Genomic DNA, 19,511 nt, shown 5'->3' with positions numbered 1-19,511 from the left:
TTGACTACCCCTGCATTAACCTGACTGATTCTCACCATCAGAAGAGCAGAGCACGTAGTGGAAAAAAAGGACAGTGAGCATCTCAGCCAATACTCTCTTGCAAAGACTAACTACTTTATCAATAAAAAGAAAAGGAGTACTTGTGGCACCTTAGAGACTAACCAATTTATCTGAGCATAAGCTTTCGTGAGCTACACGAAAGCTTATGCTCAGATAAATTGGTTAGTCTCTAAGGTGCCACAAGTACTCCTTTTCTTTTTGAGAATACAGACTAACATGGCTGTTACTCTGAAACCTACTTTATCAATGTAAATTTCCTATCCAGAAAATGCACTCCTGAGAGTAGATTCCTTGGCTGGGTTTTCCTATCCTGCTTGCACAGTGTACTGTTCTGAAACTGCAAAGCAAGCGTATAATAAAATAGTTCAGTTAAAAAGCAGCAACATTTTAATTCACTTCATACTCTGTGCTCAGTTACACATATTTTTCCTAGCCAGCCTGCTGGCAAGATTATGTCCCATGCACCATAAAACCTTCAGCTGTAACTCTAACAGCAGTACATGGAGACCTGAACAACAGGAATTTTGCCAGTTAGGAAGCATGGTGCAAATTATAGATTTGTGCCAGACAGGTAGTATTTGTCTTTAGTGAACTATTATCTCCTGACAGATAACAGTCTGTTTCTACTATAGATTAAGTTTGGATTGTAATAGTGGCTACCTGCAGCATGGTGCATCTCATTTAATTCAAAGTGGAACTAATCCCAGTTTAAAATGGGAATTACAATAATAGAAACACCCCTAGGAAGAGGCTCAGTGGCAACAACCAATCAGTTTAGAGAAAGTTGTCAACCATTTTACAGTAGGAAAAATCAAACGTTGAAGAGATAATGAGCCAAATTCAGTGACTACTTGTGGCCTGTACAACTCCATCAACTGCTCTGGGATTCCATGATGTGCAAGTTAGCAAAGAATTTTACCCAATGCCTACATCTATAAACTCAATTAATTAAGGTGTCGGTGTGTTCTTCTGGTTCAGGTTATTGTTCAAAGCTGTATAACTAGTAATTTTGTGCTATATAAAATTTCAGACAAGCCACAGCATTTCTCCCTTTATCTTCAGTTGGACACTTCAAGCACAAAATGGAAAAGGGTTTTGGCACTTGAGCTTTCTTGGGGAGGCCCATCTCTGAGATGAATATGGTCCAAAAGAACCTGCCCCAAGCTGCTTCCGCTGTTAATAGCAAATAGTAAAGAAGCACCTACGATTGAACCGTATTGATCTCCTGACAGCAGTGGCTCCAGGTGGTATCCCCACAAAACATGGATTTTTGCCATGTGGGCCAAGATTTCCCATTTGTAGGCCGACAGGAAGTATTGTGTAAAAAGGGAAGAGACATGGTCTAAACTATTTAAAGGGTTCTTTGAGGGTCTGTGTCCATTTAAACAGAGGAAAATGGGAACAGAGAACCAAGAACTGTGTTGCTTGGGACACTCCTTCAGTTTTTCTTCACAGGGATGTTGCTGTTGAAAACTGAATAAAAGCAATTTCAGGGCAATATTCGCCGGTACAGGGTAAATTACCAGACTCCCTTTTTGGATGCCTGTGGTTAAGTGCTGGAGCTGCCTTCTTTGCTGTCACACATATATGGATGATGTAGCCACAAGTACCTCGAGTATGTAACAATAAGAGAGTGGTCACTAGGTTGCATAAGAGTTTGCGCATATTTCTGCATATTTTGGGATTTAGCAGTGTACAGACTTCCAGCAAAACACACACATAGGAAGACCAGAATACAATAAAATTCACTAGAGTAAAAATTTCATGAAGGGTAACTTTTTATACAACTTGCATTTCACCTTGGGATGTCATCCATAATAAAATATTCATAGTTTGCCAGGCCACACAGTCACAGAAAAGAGATTTCTAAAAGAAATCTGTCCTTAAATGTTTAAGAACCATTGCAATAACTATGTAAAGGAAGGATCTAGAACAAAAGTTAACATTCAAATCTTGAGTTCTCACTCTAATGTTATTGTCAATTAGAAGTCAGTGTATTACAACCAAGTCTGCTGAGTAACATTGACCCATAACTGAAGTTGCAGTTGGTAATCTTTACTATACAAGGCAATAGGCAGTGTCATACAAGATATTTTCATGATTTGGGGGGATTACTCTATACTCTCAGGGTAAGAAATCATTATATACACAGCTCACAATAGGAATTTGATTTGGTTTTTAGAACAAGTTTTACTTTTTAAAAGATGGGTAAATTGGAAAATGTTCAGTTCTGTTAGAACTGGACAGTTCGGTTGGCTGTATGACTGGAATTTGGATTGGAGATTCTTCTAAACTTGTGAATTTGTTGTGGCAGCAGTGAACAAGGAGTTCTGCACATTGTTTGTATAGTCAGTTAAATTGTAAACATCCAATTCCCAATACAGATCAATCCAGATTTTACAAAACTCTTTAATCCAAAATGCCTTTCTATCTCCAGCTTTACAGCAAGTGATTGCAAATTCCCCTAATTTTCCAAATGTTCAGGGAGGTTCCAGTACTCTCCATCCAATTGAAGTTTATCAGTAGCTAATCCCCCTCACTGCAACTGTGTTTTGCTAGAACTTCCTTACCTGATCTTTAAGCTCTGACAGCTGGCCAGAGAGGTTGGTTACCAGCTTCATGGTAGATTCTAGCTTTTCCTGCAAGTTCCTGAGTTCATTCTGTTCTCCTTCAGAATCGCTGCTTACAAGGGACATGGCGCGCATCCTAGGGAACCAATCAAGGTTTCTTTCCTGGAATTCAGACACAAGGACATGATTATTGCTAGAAAAGGACAAAACTGTGTGTGTGGCTGTGTGCGCGCAAATCTTCAGCACACGACGATATTATTCAGTCACAAGCTCTCAATAGTTCAAACTTTCAGTTTTATTTGCACCCTGTTGGGAGATTTCTAGAACTGCCTCACCACAGAATTTCATCACTGGAGAGACAGGACAGCACTGCAGAGTAAGAGGGATAAAGGTTTTGTAGCCTACGTTTCTCCTTTCCTGCCAATGTACTCCTTCAGCCTTAAGAACAGGTATATTCCACCATAACATACGAGTCCTCTACTACGAACATAGTTAATACTTGAAGATGCATTAACCAGTGTTAGAAATCAGCAGTCAGAATTCTGGAGCCTACTGCCATCCAGCCTCCTATCCACAGATATACAGGGGTTCTTCCTTGAACTGCTATAACTGAGATCTAAATTGGCTGCTTAATCCAAACCTGCTTCACAAGGGAAAAAATAAAGAATTTAAATAGTGCTTTGCAAAGACATCCATAGCAATCCCGTTGGCTTCCTTATTGCTACAGTCTCCCATTATGAGACACACCTTTTCAAAGCACATAGTCAAGATGAACATGCTAGATGTGCCCTTGAACAGTCATGTTTGAGAATTAGGGCTGTGGAAAATTTTGTCAAAACTATTTATTTGACAGGAAAAAAATTACTTATCACAAAGTGCTTGCTTTCTGGAGAAATTTTTTTCTAGTGAAAACACCCAAATACTGCCCCAGCTGAAAATCAAAAAATGTTGGTTGAAATTTTTTGCGGTATAAGCAATTACTCTAGTTGCAATGGGGGTGTAATTTGATAATTAGGGAACAGGGAAGTGGTCTGCGGGATCACAAATAGGTAGAAAAACCGATCCAAGAGACACACACAGGATGAGAGAGTTGCCAACTCTCACGATTTTATCAAAAGTCTTGTGATATTTGGTGGTTTTCTTAAAGCCCCAACTCCTGGAGACAAGTAAACAGCACAAGAATTTCAGGTTTCATTCACCAAAATAATAATAATAATAATAAAAAAAATCTCTAGCCCTCATAGTTGTGGAGAAGGCCTGAAAACGTGACCTCCAGGCATCCTAATCGATCACTCAGAAAACAGGCAGCAAATAAAAAGAATCCAAAATATATCATTTTTGGAAGATATCTTGAGTTTGGGGGATATGGCATTTTAACAACTTGGGGTTGACGGTACTGGTATTATGGTGGTTCAGAGCTGCCACTGGCCTGCTGGGTGACCTTGGGCAAGTCACATCACCTCTGTGCCTCAGTTTCCCCTCAACGGTAAAAGGGGATAATGCTATTGATTCCATTTGTACAGTGTTTTGAGATCTGTGGAGAAGAGCACTCTATACGAGCTGGGTACTATTAGTAATTATTATGAAAAAGTTTAAAAATCTCTGCTAAGGGTTAACAGGCTGTGTAGGAATTTTGTTTATGGAGGTATTTTTACCACAAGACGGTATGTACCGCATGTTGCCAATCAATTTTAGATAGCTTAATCACTTCACTGCTGCTTCATTATACACGGCTTGTATGTCTGGCCAACACTCAAAGTTTATCTGGTAACATCCAGCTGTAACTGAACCGAAATGCCCAGTCAAATAACAAGTCTGGCTGAAGGGGTGGGCAGGTATCAAGCAGGGAAGGATTAAAGGGACAAAATAATGCAGTAAAGCACAGTGATTGCAAGTTGGATGGGCCCCCTTTACTTACAACCCCCGCTCCCCAAACACCTTTTTTTAAACCAATATAATTGTCTAGACCCCTTTACTAAAATAAAGAGCTAAAGGCATAATAGTCAATATGTGTACACATACACAGTTCTAACCTCCTCCATTCCACCTGAAGAGAAAACAAACAGTTAGTTTAATTTTGTTTTTAAAAACACAACCAGCAACACAAAAAGAAGCAAGGGAAAAAGGCCAGTTTCATCTAGAATTTTGTCCCAATTTTTATTTTCTGTGAAACAAACACACTAAAACCTTAAAACTAAGATGATGAAAAATGAATCAAAAATGAAAAGGGGAATGTTTAAAGGTCATTTGCTGGCAAGCCTGCTGGGTCTGTAAGTACTGCAGTCTACCTCTGTGTCATGGATCCCAAAGCCTGCGTGTCTCCCAGGAGGATCCCGTTCGCACAGAAAAATTCTATTCAAGGTTGAAGAAAAGGTTTATCATGATGATCTAGTTTCTGTTGAACTTTAAGCAAAGCACCAAGGTCTCTTTAAAGACATAGCCGTACATCTTTTGGTCACAAGCTTTGGTATTTTTTTTGAATACACTAAGTGAGCCATAAACTTGAAGCTCCACTCCTAATCTGTTTCCCTGCCTCCACCCCCCACCCCCCCCACTAGTTACTACTGGCATCCTGCATACCAATGTTGTTATGTACTGTCTGCTGTGGTCCTCCTACAAGCCGAAGCAGCACGATCCTGGCTGTGCAGTCAGCTCCCTCTTCCCGTCACAGTAGCAGCTTCCTCTGTTTAAACAGACGAACTGACTAAAGCCACTGACGGAAGTTGGCTAACCACAGTGCTGGGTTTCGGATTAGCTCTTTTCTAGGTAAAGTTGGAAAAGTCCCTGTAAAGCAAATATCATTACAATCTCAGACATGGGGGCGATGTTGACCAGCCTCTTAAAATGTCCATGCTTGGAAATGTAAAAAAAAAAAAAAAAAAAAAAAAAAGAGGAAACTGTCGTGCATGATGCAGATGTGATGCATTCTGAGAAGGGGTTGCTTTTCCCTGCTTCCACTGAAAGTCTGTTCTAAGAAAGGTTTCTAATGCAACCTCAGTTAAAAACATGTCCAGTGGTTAAAATGGGCAGAAAGAAGGTACCCTTTGATAAATTAAAGATGGACTAACCATGTTCCTCAAGAATCACATTTTCAAAAGCAAGCACGATATAGAGGCACAAATCTGGGTTCTAACCTCAGCTCTGCCACTGAAGTGCCATGTGGCCTTGGGTGAAGTCATTACTACTATGCTGGGCCTCTGTTTACTCATCTGAATATTGAAAATGAAAAACATGAAAATGAAAATCATGATGCCTGGGGTTTTTTTTGAGGCGAGATGAATGAAAGAGAATCCCACTGGTTTCTTTCTCCACCTCACATCAAGCTAACTTTTCCTTCAGTAATGGGCTAGATGCAACTCCCTCCACTTGGAGTTCACATTCCTCCCCTTTTTGAAAAGGCAGACAATGTGCCCCCACTTCCTCAAACTTAGCCTGTCTGTGAAAACAGACTAGTGGTATTAAAAACCTAACATTTCATTGTTCCTGTAGGTTTGTAATTAGTTACCTTTTCCATTCACATGAAGAAAGCCACTTAAATTGAGATAACTCAATATATGAACACCATTTCCAGAGGCAGAGTAAGACAGCATTTGAATATAAAATAATGACCACTGCTGTTTCTTCTAAACAGTCCAAAGGCTGACAATTGTTGTCACAGGTGAGAGAATTTCATTACAGACAAACACTACGCAGTGTTAATAATCATGATGAAGGGCTGCTGTAGGATTACCCAAAGAAGGTTCCCTTGTTCCTTCAGAAATTACAGCACCACCCTTTCCGTCCACCTAGTTCTAGTTGTTTCATTGTAAATTATTTAAGTAAACCGGGACACATTATATCATGAACAGCTGGGCTGGATGGAAGACTTAATTGGTCAAAGACTGTGCAAACAGTTGCCCTTGGATGATCACGTTAGAACAATAATCATCAATGTGCTAATAGTAACGAAACCCACCTAGTTCTTGTGAAATGTACCCAGTGAGAGAGATCAGCCAGTCTCTGAAGTGATGCTGGGTCAAGTGGTATATGGTCATTTTGTGGACTGGAGGAAGTGGTATTGGTGACTCAGCAGGTTGCTCTCTAACCTCAGATTTAGGCTGGTAGGAAGAGCACTGCAAATAGTAGGCCACATCCTCAGCTGGTGTGCATCCCCAGCAGAGGACCTAGCCCAATAGACTTGGAACCAGTGCCTCAGCAGAGCATTAGGTACTGTGCTGCCAAATTTGTAAATGGGATATAAACCAGATATGGTCATTAAAATCCATGGCACTATTCCCAACAAGAGGGATGTTAGTCCTGGAGTTCGACAAATTCCAAATCAAGTAGCTTATTTTTCTTACCTAAATTCTCCCACCGGTTTCAAATTCAATACAATGTTATTCTTCCCCACTTTCTCCTGACCTATTGTTAAAACACTCACTGTTAAAGAGCTGCTGTCAACTTTCCCTGAGGTGGCTGCATTTCAGCATAGAACATGTTGCTCCTGTATAGAACACACACCCAGTCTGAAAAGTGCTTTGGGGTCCATCAGTATTTAGGGTACTATAAAAAAACGTAACCCTTTACATTGACTTGAATTTAGGTTTCCGCCCCCCCATTCCCCTCACATCTCTTTTCCTGTCAAAAAATGGGCATGTATTTGGCAGAGGTGAAGCCCAGGGTTTATTGTTTGAGATGTTAAAGCGTGGCAATCTCAAATGCCTCCAACAGGCTGATTCTTGCAAGGGCAATGATTGCTGAGCCCTTCTATAAAAAAAATAATAATAAAAAAATAGGATGAGAGAGTGAAAGAGGAAGCAGAGAGGAATAAAAAGGACCCACACCTGGAGAGTGAGTGGGGTGGAGGGAGAATATTGGGAGAAAATAGAACTCACACTGACATCTTTGTTCTGCTAAACAAAATGATCGGTAAAGGGAAGAGGATCATAGTTGTATTTCCCCTTGACTAGGATTGCTTTGGGGATGTTCTATAATATAACACAGAGCTGTAAGGAAGGCTCCCTTCTTCTAATTACCACCCCTATTCCTCTTTTGTGTTCCCTCCAACAAAGAAGCAGAATCACTGCAAAACTTATCCCTGTTGAAACCCAGGCCTAAATGATCGACAACACAAAGCAGAAAAAAAATCAGTTGGGATAAGCCAAGTGCTGGCAAAACAAGCCAACCTGTAGTTCCATCAGAAGCACTCTGAAGGGCACATACTGTTTTTATCTCCTAGAGGGCAGGATGTATTAGTCTTCTGTGGGGATGATTAGGCCGAGCAATTGCTTCCCTCCATAGCAGTTGCTGATGTGCACCCAAGCTCTTAAATTAATGATGGAACAAACAGCTTAACTAGCTAAATCCAAAGCTCAAGACCAGTGTGCCTGCAACACACTGTTTACAGCAGCCAGTGGCCTTCTGCCAAACATATCTTTTATCTCCTAACTTCCACGGCTATTAGTTATTATCGAACAATGTAATTACATTAGCTAACTCTCTAAAGCATCTTGGGATACGTTTTGCATGGAAGACTCCACCAAATAAAACTAATTCAAATGCCAGCCTTCCTTTTGTGACTGGACATTAAATTGCTACTGTAACACTTAGCCAAACTGAGGCTCAGAACTCTCAAGTTATAGGTGAACAATTGCATCTGCATAATCTGCATGGGCAGCTTCCCCAACTCTGTGCACAAATAGCTAGTTAGATGTTAGACTGGCCGTTTCTATATACAGTTATGTTGATTGTGCAACTGCATTATCTCCAGGTAGAAATAATGTATGAGTACAGTTTTAAAAGTAATATTAGTTGTTGGGTTTCAGAAAGGTAATTTCAGTCACTCAAAAATGCAGGATTTAGGGAGTCAAATTCTAAATATGCTGGTCATGATTCACCAGTATATTATCTAATTTTTCTTTTTTGCTCGTGTTACTTCATTGTCCCAGTGAAACACTGGGGTAACGCAGTGGTGACACAAGCCCATTATTGTGTAGTCACAAGATTGGTTTGATTCTGACTACCCACCTCTACCGCTGTCTCCCTGAAGCATATACCCTGTTCCTCAGCCCACTTTGGATATGTCTACACTTCAAGGTGGGGGTGGAATTCCCAGCTGGGAACAAATATCCGCGCTAGTTCTGATCAAGCTAGTGTGCGAATAGGAAAGTGGAACCTTAGCAGCATGACCAACAGGAGGGGCTAGCTGCCGAAGTGCAGGTTTAGCATCTCAGACGGGTACATACTTGGGGCCCTCCTGCTGCTGTCAGTACACTATTTTTAGCATGCTGGCTCGATCACTTCTATTTGTGAATGGCTTACTTCTGGATGGACAGGGCACTGTACAAGGAGTCAAGAGTCCTGGTTCTATCCCTGGTCCTTCCACAGACCTACTCTGTGATCTTGGTTCAGTTCAGTTGAATTATGCATCCTTCTGTCAAGGAGGTGATAATGAAACATACTTTTCTTGGTACAGTGCTTTGACATCTATGGATGGAAAATGCTATTCAAGTGATAAGCATTATTTAGGGAAGCTTTGTAGGCAAAATACTCAAACGGAGGCCCTTTAAAAAAAAAAAGGGCATCTGTGTGTACATAGCACTCTCTTACTCTCTCTTTCTCACACACACACACTTGTTCACAGTAATCAAATATGTATTTGAAGGGTTATATGCATAAGTTCATTTGTGCATGGAAAAAGAGAGCAAAGGAATACACCAAATATTTGCACATATAAGTGACAGTGCACTAAAGTTGCACAAAGTGGTTTGTGCGCACACAAATGAAGACAGTAAAAATGAAAAGTGAAAATTTGGCTCTACATACCTCAAACTCCAGAGCAAGGCAAATTTGTACAGACTAGTTATAAATGCCTGCAAACAGCAGTTTGTGACAGATGTTGACTGACACACAAAAAAGATAGCTATACTAATGGGGCTAGTATTAATGAGACTGCTAGAGTAACTAGAGGCAAAAGCAACAACCAAACTCTCAAGGCTAAGAGAATGGGTAGATAAGACAATCTGTAAGGAGTTGCACCAAGTCTGTATTAGTCATTTGGGTGTGGAATGGATGCCAGTGTCTGGCCAATATGAGAAGTGGACACTCCCTTACCCCATCCCTATTATTCAGACATCACCTGATCTTCCTTGATGACTATAAAGCAATACAGTGAGTGAACTAAGTCTTAGTTCCAGGGAAACACAAGGAGCACTGGACTATTTGCCTTGTTGCACAATTAGCATACTTTCCAGATAAAAATGCTTTTGAAGAGTCAATGATCTAACTTAAAAGTCTATCTTTAACAAACATCTGCAGTGATTTAGCCAGATGCACAGAAGTTAGATCCTTGGGAGCAGCGGGGGTGGAGTAGGGCTTATAACAGCTTACAATTCACGTCCATTTGGAGCACTGCTAACCTTTTTCTCATTGTTTTATGGTAATTTCTGCACTATTAAATATTTATCCTTAAAACAATTCAAGAATGCACTCACAAGGCGGTCTGTTCCATACCACGTTTCCTTCATTGTGTGCTGACTCCTGAAGTCTATAACAAGCCTTTACTTAGGTAAAACTCTTCACCTTCAGCGCTCACATAACGACTTCAGGGAACCAGATGATTTATTTATACACCAAAGAGAACAAGCAGTTCCATTTTCCAGTTTGTACTTCTCTGGCAGCTTCTATCCGAGGATCTCAAAATGCTTTATAACCATTACGCTGGATCTCACAACCCCATTGCTGAGGTAGAGGATCATTTTTCCCATTTTACAGATGAGCAAACAGACAGTGAGCTCACACAAGAAGTTTACACCAACGATGGGCCTGGAACCCAGGACTCCTAACACATAATCCTGATTTTTAGCTACCAGACCAATCAAACTACCACACAGAATCATAGCATATGGATGAACAGCCAGCACCACTTTTTCTAAACCTGGGCATTAACAAATAATGGAAAAAGACCTATCTTGGAGATTTGAACAACCTTATGAAAGCAATTAGAGACTAAAGTTAAAAAAATATTGCAATGAACCGAACTTCATAATCCATCAACTCACTGGGTTTGATTAAAAATTAATATGGTACATCTGATATATATTTGTGCAGGGCTGCTTATATACTAAATCCTTTTAAAACTTTGGTTTTCTAAGTATAACTGCTGACTTTTGTCTCCACATTGCGTTGTAAATGAATTAGTCTTTACACATGAAACTATGTAGTACCACATCTATTCAGTGTGCTTTATAGATTTGTTCTCAATTAGGATGGGATTTTTTTTTTTTTTTTTTTTTGGTTAAACACTGGCTCAAATTCCTGCAGGCTACAAGAGAGGTTATAGAACCAAGATTTAACTCCTTGGTATCACGTACAGTGTGTAGCATCAAAATTGCCATTCACACCGAGATTATTTTTAGTTAAGAACACATCAAGAGATGAGATCATCCTTAAAAGAACTAAGTTGTCTGAATATACAGTAACTGGCATAAAGTTCATGATGCTTAAATGCACTCACTATATGTTAAAGCCAACCAGCATCAGACTTGACTGAAAAGTTGGTAGCATATATAATTCCAAGGTAGTAGATTCACAACAGTATTTGTAATGTCCTGTGCACACCTCTAGTGCTGAAGAAATAAACATACTAAATTGCAGGTGCAAAATTTAACTCTTGCTGAAAGACAAAAACTCAAGAACTGTCCAAGCTATTCTGTTGGGACTCAGGGCAGGAGAGTGAAACATCTTTGAGGTAGATTAGCATCTGTAGTCTCAATATATTTTTGAGCATATCCCTGCTTTCTCTTCAAGCTAATATAGCTGAGTACATATTTCTATTGCACATTGATACTACATTGAAACCTATGGAAATAAAAGTACCCAGTTTGTGTCACTAGCAAAGATGCTAGAGTTCCACCTTCAGTCTGTTTACATTGGGGGGGGGACGACCCTATAAATCTGTCAGTGAAATTAGCAGACTTCTGAAGAGCTTGTGCCTGCTGCAGACATTGAGCAATCTCAGGTTGTCACCCGCTCCCAATACAAACGACAAAAATAAATCAGCCTCTCCAACAGGATCAATTGAAACCTTGGAATCAGTGGCATGTTGCAAAGGCTTCCCCCATTGCCACTCCTAAATTTGTTTCTGTGATGATGAAAACAAAGAAGTTTGGTGTTAAACAAAACATGCACCTCCCCAGTCATTCCTACACACACCTCAACTATCTCTGACTGAAATATTTAAATAAGACTGAGGCAGCAATACATTCAGAGAGTTCCACTTTTCTTTTTTTCAGGGGGGAGAGGTAAGCAGCAGGGAAAGAGGACAAGGGAAGCTCTCTTGCTTCTGGGTTATCAAACTGAACTTCACCACAACTGCCTTATTGCCACTACTGGTTGAGTTTAGTAAGTTTTGATTTAAAAAGCAGTGATTAAACAGCAAATCCTAGGCTTCTAAAACGGTCCAGCTACTCCCAAACTGTACCTACGACTGCTTCCTGAGGTGTGCAGATTCCACGCACATGTCAGTGCAGTATATCGAAAACAAATCGCTGCCATCATTTTGACAACCGGAGTTTAAACGCTGGAATTTTGCCAAATGACCCGTGCAGCTTCTCAGCAACTGGTGCGATCAGATGTAAGGACTTTTTAATAATGTTAACAACCCCTAAATAATATTAACACACTCCTTTATGACCAGAAAAATTAAAAGGAACACTATCTTAAAGTACTAGACATTGTAGTAAGCTAAATGAAGGGAACAATATATTCAAGGCAGCTTTCTGACAGCTGCAGTGATGTGCTCTGCTGTCTCACTGTGCTAATCCTCTGTCAGGTGATTGCTCACAAGATTTCTTTAAGCCCTCATTACCGAGACAGAAATCCAGAAGTAGGACGTAGACTTCAGTGACCCCGAAGCAACACATACCGTCTCAGAGAGACCTTGGTGGGATTTCTATTTAAAGGCATATTGTACATTTTCAGAAAAAGGACTGTAAAAATAAATGAGACCACAGGTCACACGGCACTGTCTATACACAAAAATAATTCATGAAGGTGAAGACAAGTAAAGAAATATAACTAACTGTACTCTTAGAAATCTGCAAGAGCTCTTGCTAACCAGTTAAGAGCAGGGAGACAAATCAGTAATTAGAATTTAGAGGCAGAGGGCACAGTTCCAGGGGCTCTGAACCTGCAGTTTGGCAAAGACAAGGCATTTAATTTGCTCATCTAAAGGCTTTGCAAATGAGCGGACATTAATATTGGTTTATTACTTTAATAACTAAATTCAGAAGACAACAAGTCTTAGAGGTCAGTTCAGGATACTTTGCTATGAGACAAGTTTTACATGCATGTTACATTACAGACAGTTCTCCCAACCTGAGGTGAAAATGTTCTTTTAAACCATGGTACATTAATTTTCAAAACAGAATGGTCTTCCCTTCAACCTAGGCAACTGGTCTAAACCACAGAGACGAGGTAGACTTTACTATTTACATCTATCCACTTGGCCCTCATGTGAATATTTTAGAGGCTTAGAAACCACAGGTATAAAGATGCAAACTATTCTGTAACTACTGCACTGCAGTTCACACACATCCAGAAATCCAGAAGCCTTGCTGCCTGCACAATTTTAGTACTAACTATCAATTTACCACACATGGATTGAAACCTGCAATGAGATACAGTCAGTAGTCCATTCAGCAAAACCTTTATCTGGACTTAATCCTCTTACAAAAATCTCTATCTTTATCTTATGCTTCAGGTATATTCTCTGGTTAAGGGGACATTTCTAGAAGTTACAATACTGCATTACAGTAGTCGGTTTTGGTAAGATAAGTCTTCTGTTCCTCAAATTCTTACACGAATATGCAGAATATATATATTTACTAAACAAATATAGACTATATAAATTAACCTGATTTGGGGAAAGTGCTTCAATCTCACCTTGATCATTTCTGCCACGTAACTTTCTGGTCCAGTATACTCTGTCGAATCTTTTACTTTTACTAAGACGATAAAGCACAAGTAATGCCACATATTGTGCTCTTCTTTAATATGCTCTTCAAACGTGACGGTCTTATTATCAAACTTGTCTCTTTCCAAACCTAAAAGAGAGATCGCACATCCCTATTAGTGTCTAGCAACTCTTGCATAACGTGAGTTCTGAGTAGAAAGAAACACACAGTTTGGGGCATTTATGCATTAACAATTAAATATATTCTTGAATAAACAGTGTCACAGGGATTAACTCCCTAGAAAGGGCATTATATGGGAAAACAATGCTCACAGGACTTGTACCACTTCTATTTATTACACAGACTAGAAAAAAGTCATGGTGAAGCTGGCTAGCTATGATATGCAATGAACAGTTTTTGCTACATCTCATTAAAATAGCCTCTTTTTGAAATAAAGTTATGCAAAGCACAGCAACTAATTTGCAACAAACTTCTAAGTGATACTTGTACGTCGCTATATACGTTTATGTAACTTATGTATTGCCATGTAATTTAACCACTGTGGCCCCACAGCCTCAATAGTTTAACTTTTCACTTCAGTGCATTCAAAACCAGGTGCTTTACAGAAACCATCCAGCATCTTTGGAAACATGATCCATTTTAGTTTATTTAATGCTCCAACATAAAACTGTTGTCTAAAACACAGGTGAAACATGGAACAAGCCAGATGAAGTATACTTAAGAAGAGTGGTATATAAACAGCATACTCCTATTCCCAATCCCTTTTCCTTATGCCAAGTTCCTCAAACTCTCCAAGCAATAGAAAGTCTCCTCCCAATAGCAAAGACAACACAGAAGATGCTCTCAAACAGGAGTCTCTACTTTAAGAAGAGATAATGATGAGCTCTTAGCAGATCCTGAAAAGAGGAAGTAGGTGTAGTAGCTGAGAATGACAGGTTGTTGAAGAATGCTGTGTAGGGTCTACCAACACTGTACGATTCCTGTTCCCCAAAGCCTTATAACTTCCTGGGGAAGCTAGCCTGCAGCTACCTTTGGGTTAGGATGGATCAGCTGCTAGCTCTAAAGCAAACACTTCAAATGCTTACCACAAATAAAGCAAGTTGTTTTTAAAATTTCTTCTTTCTTCTGCTTTTCACTCCTTAGATCAGCAAAAGTGTCAATGATAACACCAAAAATCAGATTAAGGACAATAATGATCACCATGAAGAAGAACAGGAGATCGTATATCACTCTAGCAGCAAAGAGTGGTTCCTGCAAGACAAATATTTTAAAAAGTTAACCCTGACACTTACCATGACTGTTCTCTCTTTCAGAACACCACTCTGTGAAGTCTTCCAATGATTAAATTTAATATTTTAAATTCTCTATTATCATAAAACAAAAATCCTAAATTACTAACAAGAAAAACATCAAACTAGTCAGTGATAGGATACAATCTCCCAGGGATCAGTTCTCCCCTACCTGTTATCTGCAAGTCTCTTTTCCCTCTTTGTTATCTACCCTATACTCATTGAAGTCTTGCCATTTATTTCTTCTATTCCTGATCACCTCGACATTCCTTTGAGAGGTTGTTTTCATTATACATACTAGTAACCACATATATTCTCTTAATTAGCTAAAGCAAGAAACAAAGTTTTGTTAGGCTCCCCAGTGCCTGTTTTACTACTGATGAAGAATAAAATGTTCAAAAGCATCTAAGGGTAAGTCTATACTGCGATAAAAAAAAAACAAAGGCACAGAGTCTCAGAGGCGGGTCTCCCCTGGCAGCGGGGTCCTGGAGCCCAGGTACTAGCCCAAGCCTGCATGACTGCACCACAATTTGATAGCCTCGCAGCCCCGGCCTGAGGTAGCTGACCTGGGACAGACATGGCCATGACACAGGTCTTTTGTTGTAGGGCAGATGTACTCTATGGGTTTGTCTACAAGGGGACACTCAGGGAAGTTAACCCAAAGGCACAGATTTAAAGTGGGTTAGTTAAACCGCATTAAACCCTGGTGTGGTTGCTCTGATTCAGAATTGAAGTGGCCTTAATTCAGCTAAGTTTAATTCACTTGGAATTTAATTAAGCTAACCTGAACTCTGACACCACCTAATAAAGAACTCAAAGATGACCCCGCACCACAGGTTACCCAGGAATTTAAGGGTATCATCAAATCCTTCCCCAAGCAACTTCAAGAAAAACTCTGCAACCTCATCCCTTCTACATGCTTCCCAAGATACACAAACAGGGGAACCCAGGCAGCCCGTTGTATCTGGCTCCCACACTCTTACTGAAGGAATATTCATGGAAATCATCCTCATACCACTCAGCACACCAAGGACCATCAGCTTCCTCCAGGACACAACCAACTTCCTCCACCAATTCTGCAACATTAACAACCTCCCTCAGAACACCGTCCTTGCCACCATAGATGTCACTTTCCTCTGTACCAATATCCTCACAATGACAACATCACTGCCTGCCTCAGATATCTACAAGACATGGACAACACTCAACTATCCACCCATAACACATTGCCAAACTCATCTATTTCATCCTCACCCGTAACAGTTTTACATTCAACAACAAGCACTTTATCCAAATCATGGGAACATCCATGGGTACTAGGCTGGTTCCTCAGTATGCCAACCTCTTCATGGGCCACCTTGAGGAAGAATTTCTGGACAAATGCACCACAAAAATCAATAATATACCTGAGATACATTAATGATATTTTCATTCTCTGGACAGATGATAAACTCCTTCACAGATTTCCACCACAACTTCAACAACCATCACCTCTTCTAGCCTTCAAACAGACGCCTATCTCACATTTTAAAAACATAAGAACGGCTATACTGGGTTAGACCAAAGGTTCACCTAGCCCAATATCCTGTCTTCGGACAGTGACCAATGCCAGGTGCTTCAGAGGGAATGAACAGAACAGGTAATCATCAAGTGATCCATCCGCTGTCGCCCATTCCCAGCGTCTGGCAAACGGAGGCTAGGGACACCATCCCTGCACATCCTGGCTAATAGCCATTGATGGACCTATTCTCCATGAACTTATCTAGTTCTTTTTTGAACCCTGCTATAGTCTTGGACTTCACAACATCCTCTGGCAGAGAGTTCCACAGGTTGACTGTGTTATCTGAAGAAATACTTCCTTTTGTTTGTTTTAAACCTGCTGTCCATTAATTTCATTTGGAGACCCCTAGTTCTTGTGTTAAATAACACTTCCTTTTTTATTTTTTCCACACCAGTCATGATTTTATAGACATCTGTCATATCCTCCCTCAGTCGTCTCTTTTCCAAGCTGAAAAGTTCCAGTCTTATTAATCTCTCCTCATATGGAAGTTGTTCCATACCCCTAATATTTTTGTTGCCCTTTTCTGTACCTTTTCCAGTTCCAATATATATTTTTAGAGATGGGGCGACCAGATCTGCATGCAGTACTTGAGATGTGGGCATATCATGAATTTAGAGGAGGGAATATGATATTTTCTGTTTTATTATCTGTCCCTTTCTTAATGATTCTCAACATTATGTTAGCTTTTTTGACTGCCGCTGCACATTGAAATGATGTTTTCAGAGAATTATCCATAAAACTAAAACTATATATATAGTTAAGATTATGTTTCCCAATGTGCATTACTTTGCATTTATCAACAATGGATTTCATCTGCCATTTGCTTGATCTATCTCACAGTTTTGTGAGATCCCTTTGTAACTCTTCACACACTGCTTTGGACTTAACAATCTTGAATAGTTTTGTATCATCTTCAGTTCTGATTGGACTTTCTGTGCCCTGTGTTGATTGGCTCTTTTTGTAAGGGCAGGAGAGGGAAAGCATTAGCCTTGGAGCTCCCCTGCCTCTTCTACCTTCTTTTCTTTCTGCTCTGTCCCATAGAATCATAGAAGATTAGGGTTGGAAGAGACCTCAGGCGGTCATCTAGTCCAGTCCTCTGCTCAAAGCAGGACAAACCCGCAACTAAATCACCCCATACAATCATAGAAGATGATTCTCCACCCTTTTCTTTCAATTTAGCTACCCCCCCCAAAAAAACAACCATGGAACTAACATAACTTTTGCTGCCATCACACTGTTCACTCTGGTTGTGGGTTCCACATTTTCCTCCTGAATCGGTCTTGTCTATTGAGACTGTAAGCTCTTCGGGGAAGGAACTTTCTGCTACTCTATGTTTGTACTGCCCCTAGACAATGGGGCTCCATTTTTGGTTGGTCTTTAGGCACTACCCGAAAGTATGATTAATCATCATCATCATAATGCAGATCAAATAGGTGGAAGCTCATTTCAGATGTGCCATTGCTTGACTTACTGGTTATGGCAGAGATTTAACCATATTAAAATGGAAAGGAACTGGGGTCCCTTCTATTTAGTAACATATGCATAATATGTTTAAAACATTCTCTTCACTAAAACTAGATCTCCCTTTTCCTCCCCCATGCCGTGTTAATTTACCTCTTTGGATGGTTTCCTGAGCACATCTCCTACTCCACCCCCACTCCTGAGCCCATGACTCAGTACAGTAACAATGCACATCAGCAATGTCTCACACGTATGCTCTTTATCCTCTTCCTCAATTTCTTCTTTAGATATCAGCTCTATTAACATAGGAAGCAAAGACAGGTTTAAAAGGCAAGAAGATGTGGTTTAAATAATTCTCTTCATTCTTTGAATTTCTCTTGTTGGGAATTTTCTTCTCTCCCTTTATAAACAATCATATGACTCTAACGATGTGTATCTAATAAACCATGTAGATCACCACAGCAGCACTTGTTAGCTAAGAACAGAACAGCTGTTTGGCTGGTCTCCATTGTTGGCTCAGTTGTGTCTCTTCTCTTCCCACCACCAAAAATTCTGTTTCTAGTTTCGTGCCGATTTGGCTAAATTCTCTTTCCCATTCTGTTACCATGCACAACTTTAGCTTACCAGATACCTGTTTATATAGAATCAGGGCTTTTTGACTGTTTTGAGGGCAAAGTGTTTGTTCATATGGATCTCCTGGTATCTGACAGAGGAATGATTGGACAGGTCTTGAGCTATGCTCTGAAAGGAGAGCTTTGTCTCTTGCACTTCAAATGGCTACGGTGCCATTGCCAACTATGGAAATCATATTTTATTTGAAAGGAACAGACATCTTTTCCCACCAACTTTTACCAGTTTAGCTATAACTTCAGAGTTTGCTCTTTGCATTCCTAATTCATGCATTTTGATTCTGGAAGCTCCAGAACTAATTATGAGTATTCTGCAAAAATAGACTATTAAAAAAAACTCTCCGTGTCTTTCCTCTGATAATAAAAATGCATGTGCATTTATTGCAACGTTAAAGATGGGTCTGAATCAAAATGTTGTGTTCAGACATCTCCAAACATTAGGGAGGTGATCAGAGATTTGTGCATCACATCCACCTCTGGCTGTAGACAAGCATTGACATAAATAGATATCAACCTGACCTCTGACATTATCAAGTTTCCTGTGTCTTTTTGCAAATAAAGTATGTGAAGACCACCAAAATCATCCCCTGCCTCCTACAGCCAGGAAAGAATGGAAGGAACTGTTTTTGTATCTGTGCCGTTGCTCAATTTATCATAGGGCACACTGGTGCAAACAGACATTTCCTCTTTAGAAGATGGGCTCTTGGCCATCATTGACCTTTGAAACATAAATACTTTATTTGAATGAAAAATACCAACATTGTATCTCCCAGCCAACACCATTAATCTCCGCAAGGAAGTAAATGTAACATGTAGGAAATAAGACAAAATATTTCACTATTCAACTTAAGGCTGATCATTGTACTACACACGATTGGACAAACATACTGCTATATTTCATGCCCAACATATTTATTTTTTCTTGTTTTTTTTTAAAAACCCATTTCATGTATTTCTTCTGTTTATTATTTCTTAATACTCCAGAA

At 39.9% G+C, this 19,511-nt stretch overlaps 1 protein-coding gene across 8 annotated transcripts in view; it reads right to left on the bottom strand.

The window, feature by feature from the left end:
- ITPR1 (inositol 1,4,5-trisphosphate receptor type 1) overlaps positions 1 to 19,511 on the bottom strand; it is a 251,501-nt gene that overhangs the window by 6,312 nt on the left and 225,678 nt on the right. For all 8 annotated transcript variants that reach the window (XM_048856975.2, XM_048856974.2, XM_075130276.1 and 5 more), the window contains 4 exons: positions 18,050 to 18,192; positions 14,671 to 14,836; positions 13,554 to 13,714; positions 2,631 to 2,792 (listed from right to left, as the gene is read on the bottom strand). In XM_048856975.2, the coding sequence (XP_048712932.1) occupies positions 2,631 to 2,792; positions 13,554 to 13,714; positions 14,671 to 14,836; positions 18,050 to 18,192 (632 nt within the window). The remainder of the gene's footprint in view (positions 1 to 2,630; positions 2,793 to 13,553; positions 13,715 to 14,670; positions 14,837 to 18,049; positions 18,193 to 19,511) is intronic.

Source organism: Caretta caretta, chromosome 7, assembly GCF_965140235.1.
Source record: "Caretta caretta isolate rCarCar2 chromosome 7, rCarCar1.hap1, whole genome shotgun sequence".
In the NCBI taxonomy this organism is placed as follows: Eukaryota; Metazoa; Chordata; order Testudines; family Cheloniidae; genus Caretta; species Caretta caretta.
This window is presented reverse-complemented; position numbering and strand designations above follow the sequence as displayed.